This window comes from Phacochoerus africanus, chromosome 7 (assembly GCF_016906955.1).
Source record: "Phacochoerus africanus isolate WHEZ1 chromosome 7, ROS_Pafr_v1, whole genome shotgun sequence".
NCBI classification, from domain to species: domain Eukaryota; kingdom Metazoa; phylum Chordata; class Mammalia; order Artiodactyla; family Suidae; genus Phacochoerus; species Phacochoerus africanus.
Window position 1 is genome coordinate 2,721,742 of NC_062550.1, and position 20,615 is coordinate 2,742,356.

At 58.2% G+C, this 20,615-nt stretch overlaps 1 protein-coding gene across 3 annotated transcripts in view; it reads right to left on the reverse strand.

The window, feature by feature from the left end:
- TBC1D22A (TBC1 domain family member 22A) overlaps nt 1-20,615 on the reverse strand; it is a 255,450-nt gene that overhangs the window by 152,681 nt on the left and 82,154 nt on the right. For 2 of the 3 annotated variants that reach the window (XM_047785952.1, XM_047785950.1), the window contains exons 5-7: nt 15,483-15,553; nt 6,215-6,343; nt 2,976-3,038 (exon numbers count right to left, since the gene is read on the reverse strand). In XM_047785952.1, coding sequence (XP_047641908.1) covers nt 2,976-3,038; nt 6,215-6,343; nt 15,483-15,553 — 263 coding nt within the window. The remainder of the gene's footprint in view (nt 1-2,975; nt 3,039-6,214; nt 6,344-15,482; nt 15,554-20,615) is intronic. The other variant, XM_047785951.1, reaches the window with a different exon arrangement.

Sequence of the window (20,615 nt, forward strand, 5' to 3'; positions counted from 1 at the left end):
AGTCCACACGTCAGCCAATCCCGTTCCTGTGAAAGTCTCTAAAAGCAAAGAGACAGAAAGCAGATCAGCAGGGAGTTCCCAGGTGGCCTGGTGGTTAAGGACTCGGTGTTGTCACTGCTGTGGGTTGGGCTCAGAAGAAACCAGATCAGCAGTGCCCAGGGCAGGGCGTGGCCGGGAGACTGACAGCAAGGAGACACCAGGGGACTCCTCAGGGAGAGGGAAGGAGAGTCAGTCAGTGTCAGTCAGCCTGGGGGTGGGGGAGGTGGGAACGGTCCAGAGCAGAAGTGCCTGCTGCACAAATAAACCCAGGTGCAGACAGACCCGGGGAAACGCCTGGGCACAGACCCTTTTCCCTGAGTCACCAGAAGCCCAAGCTTCCGTGGGGCACACCTCCTGGCCGCCCACAGCCAAAGACAAACACAGGACACAGGACAAGCACTGCCAGTGGTTTCCCACTGACCCCTTCGAGGGAGCGGCAGCCCTCTCTCTGAGTCCCCAGACTCCGGCTGCTCCTCTGCTCGTGGCCTTCCCCGTGGTGCAGTGGGCGGCCCCGACTTCCTGCATCGTGCCCGCCAGTCGCTGGTTTCACCACACACACCCTCTGCCCTCAGCCCAGGCCCCGGAGGACTGAGCTGAGTGAGGCGCCTCCAACAGGCTCGAGGTCCCAGCACATCACAGGCGACACGCCGGGCAGGCACCGATCCCGTCTGCGAAACCCCGAGGGCTCAGCGCGACAAGGAAGGCGTCAAGTGGTGGAAGAATGTGAAAGTGAAGATAAACCACAGGTCATGGGGTGGACTCTATTTTCCACCAAAAAAACCCACAAAACATAAATTAAAACAAGGTTATGATATGCGATCTCTTGTTTTCCAGATCCAAGAAGCACAACTACTGCAAAAGACAATCAGAGAGAAGCACCTCAAAATAACTACTTCTGCGGAAAACTAATTTTCTCCTTTTGTGTTCTGCGAGCTAAAAGTACTTTGGCTGTAATAATCCTGGATTTTTTTTTTTTAACAGACTTAGTGAACAAACAAGAGATATCAACATTTAAAAGTGCATTTATTGGAGCAACCAGATGCAAAACACACATTTCAAACAATAAAAACTTTCAATTTTAAAGAGATGCCATTTATAAGAGCACCGAAAAAAAAAAAAAAAAAGACAACTAAGAATAAATCTAACAAAACATACACAAGAACTTTTATGGAGCTGATTTTAAAACTTCACAGAAAGGCATTAAAGAAAGGCCTAAAAAAAGGAGAATTAGCATGTGAATGACAACAAAGACTCAATTTCAGAGAGCAGTCAATTCTCCCAAACTGACCTACAGAGTCTGTGCGATTCCAATCGGAGACCAGAAGTTCAACACAAACGAGGGCAGAATCTGAAAAACGCAGTTAGTGAAGACGACAAAAGAAGCAGCAGACTCCCCGACAGAGAGACCAGACCGGGTTCCCGGTGGGGCGGGGGAGGGAGGTGGGGAAGGGGAGCCAGAGGGTCAGAGGATGACGACACTGGACAGGACGCCACCAGAGGGCCTTCCGGCACACAGGGCACGCAGCCCGGCTTTACAACAACTGACCAGAGCAACCTTTAAAACTGTGACTCACCACACGGTACACGCAGTAACGTACTTATTTCCACCCACAGACAAGTGAGAAAACCCTGGCCACCTGCTTCTGAGCCTTACGCACAAGAGCGAAGTCCTAAGACGATGAGCGCGTTGAAGGGGCAGGAGGAGCGTGGCCGCCGAGGCCCACATACGCAGACTCGGGGCGAAGCTGCCCGCATCCGCCGAGCGGGACACGCAGGGAAGGGAGCTCGAACACGGGACAAGACAGAGCCCTGACCTCCGAGCGTCTGCAAGTGACACCAACAGAAGAGACGTGCAGACAAGGCGCCAAGACAGAGGCCACGGGGTGAGGAGGTTAACTGCCGGCCCACCTCCCAGCGCGCGCAGCTCAGACCTGGCAGTAGAGCAAAGGGTGAGCGGCCAAACGTCAGGACCCAGAGGTGAAGACGCGGGCGGGCGGGCGGGAGAAGGGCCTTCGGATGTCTGGGGGCGCAAGGATCTCCCAAGCAAGGCGCACCCCAACCAAGGAGGTCGCTAACCCAAGGCCACTGAAACTGAGAACTCGCCGCCCTGAAGGGCCCCCAGGAGGAGGAGTCAGAAGGAAGCCACGGGGTGGGAGGGCTCTGCCCTGTCCAAGCCCACGGAAAACTAGAATCCCTAACACGCAAAACTCGGGCAGAGACGGAATAAGCATTTCCCAGAAGGCAGACGCAGACACACAAGAGATGCTCGTTCGGCAGGTGATGAGAGAGACGGAAGTGAAAACTGCCCACCAGAGGGGCAGGACCTGGGGAGCCTGGCAGGGCTGTGGAGCCCCGGAGCCGCGGGAGCTCCGCGGGACGGCGGCATCAGGTTGCCTGTCTGCAAAGGTTGACAGGCTGACACCCACCCACGCAGCCGTCTTACCTCTCCCGAAGCGCTCCCGAGCCGGTGCTGCCAGTGGGCAGCCCGGGTCCTAACAGCGAACCGTGGAGACCCCCCACGTGCCCACCGGCAGGACGAAGGCCACAGGAAGTGCGGAATATTTAAGGAGCACGACCCCCGACACACGGATTAGCTGAATCTCAGAAAACGCTGCGGCGGAGACCAGTCCACACAGGGGACGGATCCGGCTCTGGGCCACGGCGGTCCTGGTGTCACATGACCGGTGCGAAAGGCGTGAAGAATCCCAGCCACGAGTCAGGAGGGTTCTCAGCCCTGATCTGGTGGTGGCTCGGGCGTGCAGACTGTCTCTACAGCGGCCCGCTGTGCGCTTCGAAAGGCGCCCGTACCCACGACGCAAGCGTTGACCGCGCAGGAGCGACTCCTCTCGGTGACCCCGTCCCCGAGGGCCCCCCCCACACCGGCCGCCGGGGCCGTGGGCGCCGGCCTCCCCCCACGGGAGGCCCCCAGCTCTTACCTCCGTCACCTTGGGCTGAAGGACCAGCGCTTCGGGGCTCATGCGGGGGATGTCTATGTGGATCTGGGGACGGAGGAGAAGGCACGTGAATCTCCAGACACAGACCCCCCCACAAGCCTCGCGACTGGCAGGGCGCTACTTCCTCAGGGCAGCGGGGCCCCCGCATCCGCGCCCGCTCCCTCTGGAGATGCCGCCTCTGCGCTGCGCGTTCTTCTGCAGAGCCCCCCGCGTCCGACAGCCCCCCCCCCCAACCCGGCCCCCCGCACGACCGGGCTTGCTCGCCGCTCCCCACCCAGCAGCGCTGCTGTGTGATTAGGAGCAGTGCAGGCTCTCGGCTATTTAGGAACAGGATCCATAGCAATTAGCAAACATTGATTTCCAGCCTCTGGCGCGGGAGCAAGTCGAGAGCATCAACAGAGTACAAGCTCTCGGCTGTGACAGCGGCTTCTAGGGACCCAGGCCGCATCGTTCTCCACTTTACGAAGTCCACGGGGAATCCAGGGCACTCGGCAAAGGAAGCACTTACAAACCTCTGCAGGGGCTGGCGGATCCCCACCTGACCACCGCCTGACACGCCAGTCGAACGGAGCCCCCCCACCCCGCCCCCATGGCAGCAATGCCCTGCGTGCTCACGGGGCACCAACTCGGGGCCCCCGGGGCCTGAGCTGGCACGGCGGGCCGGCCCAGCACCCCACGTCCCACCCCTCCACCTGGGAAGCCGGCCCACCATGCACCCCTTCCTGCCACGGGGGAGCCCAGGGCTCAGGTCTTCTTCCAGCCTGCGCGTGACCGGGCGTTCTGAGCCCTGAGGCCTGTGCCCTCACTCGGCCGGGTGGCACCGCGGCCTTGGTACCCTGGTCTCTCGGGAGCCCGTCGCATCCTCCACACGCTCCGGGTGAAGGTCCACAGGGCAGTGGCTCCACAGCCCCGAGAGCCGTGCCTGCCGCGGGCTCTGAGACGAGGGGACTGTGTCCCCACCGAGGGGCTCCCACCTCAGACCCTCCCCTCAGCGAGAGGGACCGGGGGCCAGCAGACCTGAGTGTGCGGGGAGCACGGACCACGGGGCGGAGGGAGGGCGGGAGGCCACCGCAGGAGGCCGGGAGATGACCACCCGCAAACCCGCGGAGACACGGGGTGGAGGCGGCGAGGGGGCCGGGCAGGCAGGCACCCGCCCGTGGGAAGAAGACCTGGGGGAGGGGCGGGGAGGGGACATCCAGGCTGGCGGGTCAGGAGACCGCACCGCCACTCGTAGGAGCCGGGAATCTTCCCGGTCTCACCCCCTGGCCCAGAGCGTCCTCCTGAGCCACCTCCGAGCACTGTTCCCAGGCCAGGACGGGTGTGCCACAGCCAGGGCAGCACAGGGCACCACGGACCCGCCATCATCTGCATCCCGAGGAGGGGCCACCCCCAGAGGAGGCACCGCAAGGGCCCTGCACAGGCCGGGGAGCCGGGCGCCACCACGTCTGCAGGACCCGAGGGGCCAGGCGGGGAGGACACACGGGAGGAATCTGTAGCTCTGGGCACGACGCTGTCACCCAAAGAGTAAACACAAAACCCACGTGAGCAGAGGGCGAGAAAAGGCGCAGAGCCTCCCCCGCTTCCCAGGGCTGCGGCAGCAGGCGGTCTGCCAGGGTCGGTGTTGGGGGCAGACGCTGAGCGGGCACAGGCAGAGAGCAGGGAGCCAAGCCCCAACCAGGCCGGCTCCGCGCTGACCTAACAGAGCGCCCGTGCAGCTGTGCCCACCCAGCCCAGGCTGCCCCCCAGAGGCATGGGCGCTGGGCACCCAGCAGCAACCATGGGAAACGCTGCCACGGCTGCCACAGTTCTCAGCAACACTCGTGTACAGATCTGAGGGTTGACAGCAATACGGGAGCACTTATTACCTATATCACAGTAACCGAACACAGACGGTGCGACCCATTCTTAATTAACTTTCCCTTCAGAAATGCATCACAGGACACAGCTTGGTAAATCCTGCAGACAGATGCTGGTGTCATCTTTGGACGTCTTTTTCTTGACTAATAACACATCAAAACCACAAGCAAAACAGCACCCGATTCACCCGTTCTCCAAAACTCGCAAAGTGGAGAAATTCACCAGAGAAGCGGGTGTTTCCCTGACGGAATCCAAACACACTCCGCGTCTCAGATCCGCCTCCGGGACCAACAGCGTGGCCTGGCGCCGCCTGCGGCAGGGAGTCAAGGACAAGCCGCAGGGTGGACCGCAGGGGCCAGAGGCTCGAGGCTGCCCTGGACGGTGAATGGAAGGGGCCCTGCCACCTCCTGCTTCCCAGGCAGGCGAGGCGCTCTTCCTGCAGAGCCTGCACTGCCCTGTGCGTTGGGCGATGCCTTCCGAGCACCCACCCACTTGACTTACCCTCTGATCATCCGTCAGAGGCAAGGCTGTCTTTGCTCCTCCCCGCAGCGCGGCAGCTGCGACAGAGAGACGCCGTCTCTCAACAAGGAGATGCGATCTGCCACGTCTGAGCAGCAGAACCGGCAGGACTCCTTCACCTCGAGGCAGCGCTCGGAATGCTCGCCCCGCCCCGCCTCAGGGAAGTCAGAGGTCCCCTTCAGAGCCAGGAGGCAGGGCGACCAAGTACTCACTCCCCTTCCGTCTCCGTGCAGCACAACCACTTGGAAGTCTCACATGTGACAGAGACAATGCGAATTACAAAGGCCCCGAGCGGTTCTAACAGCAAATTCTGGATGCACTGAGAATTATAAATCAGCTTTAAGTATCCTTCCCATTACGCACACCGTCTGTCCACAAACTACTCAAGAAGCTATAATTATACCTATTTTGTATTAAACTAAATGGCAAAATGATAAGTTGGTGACCCCTCTATGGGCTGAACAGTGTCCCCCCCCCAGAACACAGCTGCCCAGCACTGCCCTCTTCTGCCTAAATCACATCCCTGAGGCGGCAGAGGGCAGCGCCCACAGAGCCCAGTGGACTCCCCATCTGCACCGGACCCCCCGGTCCCCGGGGAGGCGGGCCTCGGCGTCCTGCGAGGGGCTCCAATGAAAAACACCCTTCCCGCTGTTGCGGAAGGAACTAGAGTCGCCAAGGAACTACTGTCAGAGGCAGTTCAGCCTTGCTGGATTTCTAACGTGTTCCTCTCTGTGAAAGTAAAGGCCCGGGACCCATCGGCGTGCGCCAGGTACAGCCCCTTCCTCCACCGGGACACCACCAAGGAAAGCAGCCGCAGTCACAAGAAAGGAGAAGAAGGCCCCCACCTGTCTGTAGGTATCTTGGTGAACTTCATCGTTCCTGGAGTCGTAATAGTGATCAATAAAAGCAAAATATTCTTTCTGTTTTCTCTGGAGAGTGGCCGGTCTTCGGTCCACGTTGGCCGGAAGGTAACCCTGGGTGCGGAAGAGAAAAAGGGCACATGGTTACTGATGACTCGCGGGGGACCCCTGGGAGAAGTCGGAGTCAAAGGCTCGCATCTTAAAAGAGCTCTGGCTCTGAAATCTGATGGGGGCGGGGGGGGGGCGGGAATGAGGTGCAAAAAGGAAAGCAGCCTGCTCTGCGGAAGCCTCAGCCCCACAGCGTAACCCGGACTCCGGGCTCCCAGGCCCTGGAGCCGCCCCAGAGGGCACGTGGCCTTGAACTCACTTCTGAAGCAGGGCTGAGACGAAACCATCCTTCACAGCCCACGGAGGAGAGGGAAGCCTGAAGCCCCTACAACGGCTGCACGTGAGTGTGTGCGTGTGCGTGTCTGTGCACATCCATGTGTCCACACACGCACACACATCCACGAATTCACCCCCTTTCCTCCTCCAAGGACTCCCGGGCTCTCGGCAGCCCGAGGCCCAAGTGGACCGACACCCAGAAGGGGTCGGGCAGGGGGGTGGGCAGGAGGAGCCCAGTCCCCGCCTTGCACGTCCTCCTTTTAAGTCTGCAGTATTGCCCTCACGTCCAAACTAAAGGCGCCTCTTTTACGTAAACGGTTCCGTGACACCTGCCTGAAGGGCACAGCTGTGCGATTTCCATCACCCCGCACACTCCCGGTGTCCGCGGCACCCACCCCGGCCCTCGGCCCGGAAGAGCAGGGCCGCGTCCTGGCACCACGTCGCAGTGGAAGCACCCGGCCTGTGCTGGGGCCGGCGGCTCCCCCTCAGCCCGCTGCCCCCAGCTTCGCTCAGGCTGCGCGGGATCCCGCGGCGACCGCCCCCTCCCCGGGCGGTATTCCAGAGCGTGCATGTGCCAGTGTGTTAAGCCACATCCATGCGTGCTGAACGCTGCATTGTTTCTAGTTTGGGGCTATGTTTTCGCGGGGGTTTTTTTTTGGGTTTTTTTTTTTGTTTTTTGGCATGAGGATGCTCCCAGGCCAGGGATGACACCCGCGCCAGAGCCCTAAGTGCTGTGAAGGGAACTCCTTGGGGCTGTTTTAAATCACGCTGGGGAGGAAGGTCCTGCGCGGCACAGCAGGTTAGGGATCCGGCGTTGCCGCAGGCGCGGCACAGATCACAAGCGCGGTGCAGGTTTGAGCCCCTGGCACATGCCACAGGCACATCCAAAAATAAAAATAAAGAAAGCCTGGTGTAAACACTCTCGCATGAGACTCTAGGGACATCCAGTGTGGTGCCTCACGGCGAGGCACCGAGGAGAAGTCACTGGCGTGCCGTCGCTGCACGTTTAGTTTCCTAAGAAACTGCCGGATCTTCTCCCAAAAGGGTGAGACCGTTTTCCATTCCAACCGAAATTCCAAGGATGTCAGGTGTCCCGCTCCCTCCTGGAGACACAGCACTGTCAACCCAGAAATACGAGCATTGGGTCGAGGGCTTTGATTCCGCGTCCCGAACCATGTGCTGGGCATCTGCACCAGCCCCTCTGCCGCTGCGCCTCTCCTCTGGTGAAGCATCTGCTCAAATCCTCTGCCCGTTTTTTCAATCGGTTGTCTTCTCAGCAAGTTTGATAAGCGTTGTATACATTCGAGATACAAGTCTTTTTGTCAAATATGTGTAAAGTGATTCTCTTTTAGTCTGTGGCTTGTCTTTTTATGTCTCAAACAACCCAGGCTTTAAGTTCTCATCAAGTCGAGCGTGTAACGTTTTTCTTTTCGATTCAGGGGCTCTTGCGCCCCAGGTAGATCTCCTCCCTGCTTTTTCTAGGCGCTCTACAGCTCTGCCTGCTGCCTCCTCCCGTCCCCTGGAGTGTCAAGCAATCGCTTCCACGGCCGGCGTAGACAGCACTGAGTCTGCTGCTCAACATCAGTGTGGCCTGGGTCCAGAGCCCTGAAGACCCTTGGGGAACCTGACTCCCTATTCTCAGCCCATGTGCCACCTGAGGCAGGTGATCCGCTTCCTGACACGTCTTGACAGACTGAGCTAAATAAACAGCTCCCCTGGCCCAGCAGCCACAGAGACGGACGGGCTCGGGGTAGAGAGGGGACCCGATGCAAGTGAAAAGCCAGGCCCAGGGCACTCTTTGCTGCTGCACGTGAAGCGAACAGAAGGTGCTGGAGCTGTGGCAGCCACCCTGTGACCACGAGGGAGACCCAAGAGCTGCAGGTTCACTGTGAAGGGCTGACTCACGGGCAGCAGTGCTCAGGCAGCAACCTTGATGCTGGACTCCATCTAGGTCCAGCCGCATCTTTTCTGCTGTGTGGACACACACCCCTCTCTCTTCCGTCAGGCAGCTCTGCCACTCACACTTGTTGTAACACGTGTGGATCCCACCATTTAAACCTGCTGGCAAACAGGTACTGAAACAACATGTGTGTGCACACACACTCCCAAAAGGCCCGTGCGAATTATCACAGGTGGAACATGTCGCAGAGGCCGTCGGGAGCCCCCGGTCACTGTCCTCGCCCCTTGACCACCAGGGTAAATAAATGCGCCTGTTTCTGAACTTTACCTCCATGGGGTCGTCTTTTCTGCCTTGTTGCTTTTACAAAATGCCACACGAATCGGCGGTTAATTTTCACTGCTGCGTAAGTAACATCTCATGCACAAAATCCATTCGACTGTTAGCAGGCATGTGGGGTGTCTGCCAAGTGTCTGCCATCAGCACGCTTGGGCCTGCCCTTTATGACACCTGATACGCAGGACTATGAGGTGGGCACAGGCTGGAGAGACTTCGCCAAAGAATTTTCCACAGTGACCTCCCCCCCCCACCCCCCGGCCCCGAACGGAAAGCGCGTGGGAAGCACCCCCAGGTCTACACCCTCACCAGCGCCTGGTCCTGGCCGACCATTCGTTTCAGCCTCGCTGACGTGCTGCCGGCCTTCCCAGCACAACGCAGTCGCACCTGCAGCCCGGGGACGGGGGGCGCCCGGGCGCCGGCTCTCGGGAGCGCTGCCCCCTCCTGTCCCGGCTCGGGGCGGCCTTCCTCCCGCGGAATCCCAGCACCGGCCGGGGGGTCCACACGGGAGTCCTGCTGTGAATTCCTCCTCCCCCAGCCCGGGTCACCTTCCTCCCTGTTAGCCACGTCGTTCGATGAGAGAAGTTCTGAACGGGAGCGCGGCCCAGGCTATTCCTCTCTCACGACTGGTCGGTCCTTTGTGAGGGCATTTCCTCTCTCCCACACCCTGTGCTCACACTTCAACCTCAAAGCACCACCAGATGCCCGCTGCCGGGAAGCCCTGTTTTACTCTGGGGTCAGCAAAGGACAGCGCCGCCCTCGGAGTAAAGACAGGGTCATTAGGACGCGGCCACGCCCGAATGCTCCTGGCCGGGCTGTCTGCGCACCAGGCGGCCGCAAGAGACCCGCCGACCCACTGAAACACCTGCCCAAACCCCTGCTGGCCAGCCCCTTACGGCAAGTTTGCCAGCCGCTGCCCTGCGATCACGACCCTCCAGGCCACACAGCCTCGCACCCTATCCATGCCTTTGACAGGTATTTACATTTTACCTTCCCGCGACTTCTGAGCTATTTTTTTGACCATTTCCAATGGCCCAGCAGTCTCAAGTACCTGGCAGCGAGCGACGTCTGACCTTTCCGGAAGTAAGACTCCCACAGGTCAATGCCAGCTCTAAGGAAGACCAGATATACATGAGGCTCCCGACGCCTTTCCGCCAAGTGACCCTGCCGGAAGGTGCAGCCACCGACAGCCCAGCAGCCTTGTCACAGGTGTCACCCGCCCTCCACCCTCGCCCGCAGCGAGGGGGAGCCCCTGCCAAGAACACCTGCCCTAAACCTTCAGTTAATTACCGTCATTCGGAAAGGGGCCCGTTGGCAGAGCGGCCAACGACAAACACCGCGCATCCGTCTGGGGCCCTGTTATCCGCAGAGGTGTGGCTACGGCTCCCGCCCGCCTCCATTTTCCGGTCAAATGAGGGATTTGGATTCCAAAGAGCAGACCACCTCACGTAATTACAGCAGCGACAAGGACAATCACCAGCCCCCAAGTGTGGACTCCAGAGCCAGGCCCGCCGCTAAGCGCCTCCCCAGGCCAGGGAACCGCGGCCCGTGCGGCTCAGCACCCGCCCTCTTCAGGCAGCATCTCCTGCAACAGCCGGGGAGGGCGGGGCTCCCGGCCCGCCCCCACCCTGGGGGCCAAGAGCTGCTGCAGGAGCTGGCCTGACCCCAGTGACGTCGCGGCATCAGAGAATCTGGGACCTCGGGCAGTGACGGCCCCCTGGGGGCCCTCCTGCTCTAGTCTCTGCCACCTCGTGTGGAGTAACGTCACCCGGGTTACTTCTTGTCCTCTGTCCGCAGGTCAGGAAGAGGAACGACCTCCCGTCTTTGCAGGTGCACGCAGGCTGATGCCATCCCTGTTCCCAGGTAAGGAGTCCGGCCCCAGAGTGCACAGACCTAGTCAGGGACTGAAGGGGGAGCCGGCCCACCCGAGGCCCCACCTCCCGGGGTGTCTGCTCCATCCACAGAAACAGGGACTGAGTCCCCCTGCACTGAAGCCCTCACGCCACACGTCCCTGACAGCTCCCAGGGCATCTCGGCTCAGCTCAGCACCAGAATGCAGTGACCTGAGACCTGCAGGAGGCTGGTGGCTTGGAGCCAAGCCCCCTGGCCCTGCCCGCCAGGCCATCCCCACACGACCGCCAGGTCCCTGTGGAAGTGCCAGGCCAGACCATGTGGCAGCATGCCCCAGGAAGCCTGCGTGCTTGTCACTCGGCCCCTGCCAGGCCTTCTCCGTCCCTGCCCAGCCTGGCCCTCCCCTCCTTGGCCCCATCCCCACCCCCGGCTTAGGCCCTCTGAGCTCACTGCTGCCTCTGCCCGGGGCCCAAGCCCTGGCATCAGGTCAGCAAACTACCCACAGGCCAAATCCAGCCGGTAGGCTGCTTCCGTAGGGAAAGTTTTATGAGGACAGCGCTGTGCACCTCGGTTTGTCTGGAGAATCTTTCGTGCTACGAGAGCCGAGCTGGGCAGCCGCAGCAGAGACAGCGGCAGGAGCCACGCATCCTGGAAGAGGTCCTTCCGGCCCTGGTGGAGCCCGCTCCTACTCCTCGGGTCTGGGCTCTGGGCTTCCACACGCCGCAGGCATGGCCAATAAAAAGGAGGGAGGGACCAGCCGGCGTCCTGTTCCGGGGTGGGTGTGGTGGGTGCTGATGGAGGGGGTGGAAGCGGAGAGGGAGACACACAGGTGCCCTGACCAAGGGGACAGAGACGCATGGAGTCCGCAGAGCCACGCGTCGGCCTGGCAGATGGGGGGTGGTGTGGACACGCACACAGCGGCTGGGGCAGCAGGCCCTGTGTGCCAGGCCAGGGCAGTGGGGCCACCACAGGCTGTAAGCCGGGGTCCATGTGGCCAGCCTTGCTCGGACCACACACGGCGCCGCCAAAGGATTCTTCGTGAACAAATCCTCAGAAATGCTCGCTACCCCCGAATGTTCACCAACGTACCAGAGCAGAGACCTTAAAAGGCAAGGGTGTCAAAATGGGAACAGAGGCAATAAAAACCCCGCACATACTCCTGACACCCCATCCCTAAAGGAAAACACACATATGCAAGCTGAGGTCTCTGGATAATTAAGCGAGACTGGAAATTATGCAAATGAAATATATTCAAGTATGCAATGAATTTTAAATGACAGAACTACAGAAAACTTAATTGCTGTATTAGCATGCTATAAAAACACTAATCATAAATGTAAAACAATGCATGCATATACTTACATCGAAATTGCCCCATGACACAAACATCAAATCACTCCCTCCCACTGGGTTCATGTGCCAACCCACCTCGACATACTGAAAGGCGGCCAGAAGAAACCAGGGTTTCACTGATCAGTTTTAACCCGTCCACTGACTAGCATAAATGCCAAATGTTTAATTCATTTTTGTTCAATATTTCTGAAATAGGTTTGGTTTTTTGTTGGGGTTTTTTTGTTTTTTGTTTTTTGTTTTTGTTTTGTTGTGTTTTTTTTTGTCTTTTTTGCCATTTCTAGGGCTGTTCCTGAAGCATCTGGAGGTTCCCAGGCTAGGCGTCTAATCGGAGCTGAAGCCGCCGGCCTACGCCACAGCCACAGCAATGCGGGATCCTTAACCCACTGAGCAAGGCCAGGGATCGAACCCACAATATCATGGTTCCTAGTTGGATTCGTTAACCACTGAGGCGCAACGGGAACTCCTGAAATAGTTATTTTTAAAAGAGCCGAAAGAGTTCCCTGGTGGCAGAGAGAGTTAAGGACCTGGCATTGTTGCTCCTGTTGCTCTGCTTACAGCTGTGGTGTAGGTTTGACCCCTGGCCTGGGAACTTCTGCATGCCACAGGTGCAGTCAAAAAAAAGAGAGAGAGAGCTAAAAATACGATTTCCTACGGCATCAGTTTTGAAACGTTACTGTGCTTCCTCCATGGCACCTCCATGCTAAACAGCACTGGGGCTTCGATGGTAAGTTCTAGTCCCGAGCGTAAACTCTCTAGTTCTCTGAAGTGACAGGAGTCAGGTGAGCCATCTTTCTTCACTGAAGTGGCATTTCCTCCTCATCAGTCAAGTCCAGCGCTGGTGACAAACCCCCGGGATCGTTAGCAATCGCTCTCGGCCACATCCGGAAAACCCCCAGGCTTGGCAGGTGTGCAGGGGCCCCCTGGTCCCAGAGCCGGAGTCGGCACAAACGCTGACACCTGAGTCCACCCGGGACTCCGACCTGCTTGGCGGGCCCAGCGTCAGGGTGGAGCGCCCTGCTCAGGAGAGAGGGCGCAGGCCGGGCTCAACCTCGGAGGCACAGAGAGACCGACGGGCAGCCCTGACGGGAGACGGGGGCGGTCTGTCCAGAGCTACTCTAACCCACCTCCTGCCAGCACTCAGCGCTCAGACCCCCCCACGTGCCCAGCCAGCACACACAAGCACTCAAGGAATGCTTGCAGAAAGAGCCAGAAAGCAGAGGAGGAGACCCGGGTGAACAGCGCACTGGGCCGCAGGCTCCTTCGTGCGGCGAGACCCCAGCTCTGTCCCGGGAGGAGAAGAAGGCAGGGCCCGTGAGGGGCGGGACGTGGCCCTCCCTTCCCCGCTACTTCCCGGCATCAAAGCGGGGCCGAGACACAGGAAGTGCTCAGGAAATACTGGTCGAATGAATGGATGAACCAACCAGCGGCCCCTTGAGAGGCCGCCGGCTCCATCTCTCCAGAAACGTGGCCCCAGCAACGAGCCCAGGGCCCCCGAGCCCCTGCCCCCTACCCCCGTCCCCACCTGCCCCTGGCTCCCCCCTCCAAGGGGTCAACCTGCTGGTTCCCGAGGCGCCAGCCCCCCTGGGCTTGACTCCTGCCGGTCCCACCCCCACTGCCCCTCAGGTCACATGACTCTCCACCTCCTCACCCAGGGATGCCCACACACCCTTGGAGATGCCACAGAGGCATGCCACCTCCTCCAGGAAGCCCGGACTGATGTCGTGTGAGTCTGCGCTGCCCTGGAACCCGCTCCCTCACTCCCGGTGGCTCCCCTTTGGAAGGACAAGCGCTGCTCATCAACTCCACCAGCACAGGCCTAAGAGAACCGGAAGGTCCCGTTCGCGGCTGTCCCTCCCCGCCGACCCTGGGAGTGAGGCCCCATCCCCCACACGCACCCGGGGTGCTCACTCGGCCGCCCTCCTCTACCTCGCACAGAATGTGGTCCTAGACCAGACCCAGCACCCCCCGTGTGGGCCAGTGTCTAAGCTCCCTCTGCCTCCTGGCACGGGGCCCCTGGAATCAGTGCTGGTTCAACAAATAAACGCGCCAGGGAGGCCGGACATTCTGTCACCTGCATCCCAGCACCCCTGGTCACAGACGCTCCCCACCCCCGCCCCCCAGGCCAGGCAAGTGGAGCCTCTTCGCCTCCCCCTCCTGCTCCTCCGTCCACTGGGTCCCAGGGGCCCTTCTTCCAAGTCAATCCCTGGGCAGCACAACCAGAGTAACTGAGCTATGACCCACGGAGCCCAGAACTGAAGGAAAGAGGACAGAACAAAAGAGCTCACGGAAGACTCTCTGCCAGACGCCACGTGTCCTCGACAAGACTGCCAGCGAGGCTCTTAGAGGCATTCTTATCAATACCGGCTACAGTTCCATCTGAGAGGCCTGCAGCCGATCTTAGGGGACGTTTGGAAAACCGGATACAAACGCTTCAAGTCAAAATCACCAAACAAAAACATAAGCAATGGCAGCAGGTCTAATTTTCATTGCAAGAGAACATTTAATCCATAAACATTCGCTGTTCGGAGCTGCATCTGCGTTTAGGATTACGAGGTACTAAGCTACAAGTTTATTAAGACTCATTAGCAAGAAAGAGTCTTTTAAATACTGAGAGGCAGACCCAATGTAGAGCAAACACTTAGGGATCCCAACTGACTTAGGGAAGAAAGCTGTCCATAAACCACTCTGGAATTTTCAGCAGGGCCAAGCTCCCGTCCAACGTTGACTCGGGGGAAGAACCAGCTTCTCCAGAGGCTTCCACGATGGGCAGCCCAGCACCAGGGCTGAGGAAGCCACACGACCAGCCTCCATCACACAACACAGACCTCTCTTCTTCTTCTTCTCTCTCTCTTTTTTTTTTTTTTTGTCTTTTTAGGGCCACCCCTGAGGCATATGGAAGTTCCCAAGCTGGGGGTCCAACTGGAGCTGGAGCTGCCAGCCTACGCCAGCGCCACGGCGGCGCTGTGCGGGATCAAACCTGGGTCCTCGTGGATACTGGTCAGGGTCGTTACCACGGAGCCATGAGGAAGCCCGAACACAGGCTGCTGCTCAGGTCACCTGCTCCCTCTGCCTCGTTACTAACACGCCCCTCGCTCAAAGGTGCTTCCCTTTGGACTCCGCAGAGTCGAGTGACCTTCCTGCCGGAACCTTTCCGTATCAGAGGTTTGGAAATATCACCAGGATTTAAAAAAAGGATAAAACCAGAGAAGAAGACTACAGCCGTCATAAATTATTCCTTATCCTCATTTTCTGCCAGCCTTGGCAAATCAAGCTTGAAATTAAGGAAAGGGCGAGAAATGCCATCTCAGCCCTGCACGGGCTGGATCACAGCAGCACAGACAGGGCAGGCGCATGGGCCGCGGGGCCCAGGCCAGGCCCCGGGAGCTGATCCCAGCGGAGAAGAGGTGCGGCCAGGAGCCCAGGGAGACTCACGGAGAGCAGCTTCCACGTGACGGCACGGACGGGCTTCGGGACCCCCGACCAGCTCAGCTTCCGAAGTTCCTCTGGGGACAGAACAGACACAGGGAGAAGCAGGGTTACAAACGGTGAGCAAACCTCCCCCAGTGCTGTCACGACCTCCACCAGGCTTCCCTGGGGGCAGCGAGCCCCGGCAGTGAAGCCAGAATGAACCTAAATGATAAAAATGTCAGATACGGACCGTGCCGAGTATACAAGGGAGGGTGCCGGTCTGAACAAACGAAGCTGAACGCACCGCGCCCAGCAGCCCGGACACAGAAGCCACCTGAAGGTCCACCGACAGAGGCCTGGATAAAGAAGGCCTGGAACACACCCACAGCGGAGCGCCACTCGGCCGCACGAAAGAACGCAATAACGCCACCTGCAGCAGCATCAGTGGACCTAGAGGTGGGCGTGCCAGAAGAAGTCAGAAAGAGAAAGACAGATACCAGGCGGCACCGCTCACAGGTGGGAGCACGAACGAGCCTGTCTGTGAAGTGGTGACAGACTCACAGACACAGAGAACAGACTCGTGGCTGCCAAGCGGGAGCGGGGGGGACGGGCCAGCGGCTTGAGATTCACAGATGCCAACTAGTACATATAGAACAGATCAACAATAAAATCCTACTGTGTAACACGGGGCACTACAGTCTATATCCTGTGACAAACTGCGATGGAAAAGAGTATTTTTAAAAAGAACATGTCCAAATACATCAGAGCGCATCACTTTGCTGTACACCTGAAACTACCACAACACTGTCAATCGACTACTCCTCCACAGTGCAAGTGTTTTTAAAAGCTAAAGGGTGGCCCGTTTACACTTCAGTCTTGGCTAAATGCACGCAGGTGTCCCGACAACCCAGAGGCGCCGGGCTTCCGCCCCCCTCCTTCTCATCTCCCTCCCTCCCTCCGTCCCCCCAGCCGCCTCGCAGGCTCACCACTCACTGTGCAGGGAGACCCACACAAGGTGTCTTTCTCAGGACGGGTTTTGAAAGACCTCAGGTCGCGGAGGTAAGCCTGTGTCCACACAGCACTGACGATGGCACACAGTGAGGACACTCAGGGTTCAAGGCCGAGTGCAGAGTCCAAGCCTTTGCTGCCCTGACCACCCCCGCTCCCAGGGGCCGGCGGGGGGGCTGGCCAGGAGCAGAGGGGGCTGGCCCAAGAGCAGGACGGGACACAGCCGGGCGGGGCCGGAGGACGAGGACAAGGCCCTGACCCCTGCCTGGCCTTCTGGTCTCCTCACGTGTCTGCATCCCAGGCCCCGGGGGGCTGGAGGCCACACGTCCGTTGGCAGGTAGGGAGCCCTCAGTCAGCGCCACAGAAGCTGCAGTCACCACTTCTTTCCTAGTTCGGAATCTACCTCTAGGTTCTGCCTTAACAGCTCACAGTTAATGACTAATACCAGGAATAAGAGAAATGATGAAAGAGAAGACTTTGGTGTTATAATCAACAAAACACAAAGTCCTGGCATCTAATCTTTTCCCAACTACTAAAGTCTAAGTAAGATGAGTGCAGAATAATTGGGCGGCAGTCCCGGCCGTAACTCGCATTTTACAGCAAAATCTCAGAAAATACCCAATCTTCCCCAAGTCCCTGAGGATGTTATGAACACCAATAATGCAGCGTTTCCCCGTCCCGTTCCCAGGGGCTCCCTGACGGCAGGAGCCTGGCTTTCTCGCGATGGTTTATGCAGAAAAGCCAAGCGAGCGCTCAGCCCCGAGTGTGCGCTGAAGCCCCCACTTCACGCGAGGAACTCGCAAAAAGGACGGCCTTGCCCACGGACTGAGACACACATCCGACTCTGTGGGACCTTTCAGTACAAAGGACCCTTCACACGTGTTCTCTGACGCCCCGAAGGGCCCAGGTCACGAGGCTGCACTCCCACCAGCGAATGAGGAACCGCCTCAGAGAGGTGAGGCGACTCGGCCGAGGCGGCACAGCAACCAGGAGACCTTCACGCCCCAGAGTCTTCCCGCTCCATTAAGGCCCGTCACTAAAAAGGCATCTTGTAACACAGACGAATCCAACAGACAAAAAGGCCCAAAATAAAATCTTCTTTTTTTTTTTTTTTTTTGGCCTTGCTTGCAGCATGTGGAGGTTCCCAGGCCAGGGACTGAAACAGAGCCACAGCAGTGACCTGAGCCACAGCAGTGACAACGCCCAATCGTTAACCCACTGAGTCATGGGGACTCTGAAAACAAAATCTTAGCAGATCAAAACACAACTGGAGACACAAAGAACAGCAGACACGCATTTACACCAGGACTGAATGGACGGCTCCACGGCATCAGGAAGCCCCCGAACTGCATGAGGGTGCTGGACTGGGCAGAGGGGGAAAGTCACAGGACGCTCTGAGAGGCTCTCCCCCCGGCCCCTCAGCCCTCCCACCTCTCCAGCAGAATCCTGGTGGTGCACAGTGACCGCCTTCCCCACCCAGCAGCCCAGGAGAGGCTCAACCCTTGCTCCAAAGTTAGGCCTGGTTAGCGGGCACAGAGCTAAGCCATGTCCTCACCACTGGCCGGCTCAGCAATGAGCAAGCAGATGAGCAGGGAAGCGGCTTCTAAGAAAGCCCCCCGCCACCCGCGCCCTCGGGAACCCTGCTGAGAGGGCCCCTGTCCTGCGGGCTCTGCCCGGGTCAGCTGGCAGGCTGGGGACTGCGGCAGCCGCCTAACAGCCAACCAGCCTGAGGACGAAGCCAGCAGAGAGGCAGGCAGAACCAGGAGATGGGTGGGAACCGAACCCCGGGGCTCCGAGTTCAGCAGGACAGCCAGATACAAGGTTCAAAAACCAACAGCTTTTCTCTACTGACAAAAAAATACGTCGAAAATGCTGCAGGCATCGGCTTGATAAGAGGGCCGCGCGTGTGAGGTTCCACCTAAAGACAGAAAGAGGCAGAGGCAAGCACCGAGAGCCCGCGGTCTGACGGCCTCACTGCCTCGGCGCACTCGCCTCCGTGCCAGGGACACAGCCATGGCGAAGCCACAGCGGGACCAAGGGCGCAGAAGCAGAGCAAAGGGCCCATGAAACCCTCAGTGGGAAGCTGAGCCTCTTCGGGAAGGCCTCCTCGAGCACAGGATGAGCCAGGGAAGACTGGCGGCAGAGCGGAGGCCCCCGGGCGAGGCGGCGCCGGAGGCAGAACACTCTGGGCAGCCGAGGCCAAGCTTTAGCCGCAGCGTGGAAGCAGATCAGAGGGACCAGCGGTCCTCAGGAGCCCACTCAATGGCCTACTTTCGAAGCCTGGTGCGCGAGCGACAGTGGCCAGGACTGCGACCACCGTGAAAGAAGAGAAATGGCCAAAGAGAACTGTAGGAGATAAAAGCAAGAAGACACAAAAACTACTGGGTGTAAGCCTCGAAGTAATAATGCTGTCAACTGTCACGTAATCTTTGGGAGTTCCCTGGCAGCTCGGCAGGTTGAGGATCCAGAGTTGTCACTGTTGCGGTGCAGGTTCAACCCCTGGCCCAGGAATTTCCAAGTGCTATAGGGGCAGCCAAAAAAAAAAAAAGAAAACAGACCTTTAAAAAAAACCCTTAAATCCAATGCAAAGCCCACCGAAGTTCTAATAGGACAGAACACTGAGTTTTCAGTGTTCCGAACCTCAGGAGGTTCATCGGGAAGAGCAGCCAGTAGAACCTCCAGCAGGAATAATGTGAAAGAGGTGAGATTATGTGCACTAGCACTACAGCAACGCAGACACGCGGCTTCGAAGAGCGAAACGAAGAGACGCGTGTAAGAGAGTAAGGGCCCTGTCAAACCTGAATCTGTTGTGATGAAAAGAACACTTCAAACTCAGGGAACCACCCCGTGAGGTCCCGAGCACCCAGTATCTATTTTCAGAGAAGCCAGTGAGACCACGAACCTTACCAGGCAAAGCAGTTCCAGGTGATTAAAGGCCCGAAGATCAAGGGCAGTGGAGTGTGTACAAAGGAAGAGCAGAAAATACAAGCGGAGCTCCTGTAGTGGCGCAGCGGTTAACCAATCTGACTGGGAACCGTGAGGTGCGGGTTCGGTCCCTGGCTGTGGTGTAGGCCGGGGGCTACAGCTCCAATTGGACCCCTAGCCTGGGAACCTCCACATGCTGTGGGAGCGGCCCAAGAAATAGCAAAAAAGACCAAAAAAAAAAAAAAAGAAAATACAAGAAACCAGAGGAGGGCAGTTCCCTCCGTGGTGCAGCAGAGACAAATAAGACCAGAATCCATGAGGCTGAGGGTTCGATCCCTGGCCTCAGGTTCAGTGGGTCAGGGATCTGGCATTGCCGTGAGCTGTGGTGCAGGTCACAGACGCAGCTCAGATGCCACGTGGCTGTGGCTGTGCTGTAGGCCAGCAGCTACAGCTCTGATTTGACCCCTAGCCTGGGAACTTCCATATGCTGTGCGTGCGGCCCTAAAAAGCAAAAAAAATAAAAAACAAAAAAAGCAAAAAACGGGGGGGGGGAATGTAAGAAACCAGAGGAGGACACGTCACTATCTTCAGGTGGAAAAAAGGTCTTCTATGCAAGACGCAAATCTCAGAAACCATAAATAAAAAGCTTAGCAAATCAGCTATCTAAAAGTTTGAAATGACTGTACTGTGAAAGAAACCAGGTTTAAAAAAACAAATGACATCCTTGAAAAATACCCACAGGATAAAACATAAAAGGTCAACATCACTAATATATAAACATACAAAGTAAGAGGGCTCAAGCCACAGAAAAACGGAAAACGCACAAAGGCAGAAGTAATTTCTACTTATTTCTAACACCTGTACGAAAACCAGGCATAATATTGTGCTTACGGCTGATCAAAGAACCATATTAGGAAACCAAGAAGTGACGAGTCAGGAGTTGGAAGTGTAAGTGAATGATGCGCAGCGCTCAGGAGACTCCGGGTCAGCACCGCGCTCCTACAGTCCGGGGAGAGTGCGGGGGGACGCGAGGTTGGTGTTGGGCTCCTTTTAAAGGTACACACTGTCTGAGCAGCACTCTCGCCTGAAGAAGCTCTTCTACAGGGAAGCTCCCAGGCGCGAGAGGGAGATGCACCAGAGTGGTCATCTGGGGCCGTCGGAACCGAACCCGAGGACGCCGAGTGCCCACTAGGAGGCAGACGACTGAAAGCAGAGCCTCACGCT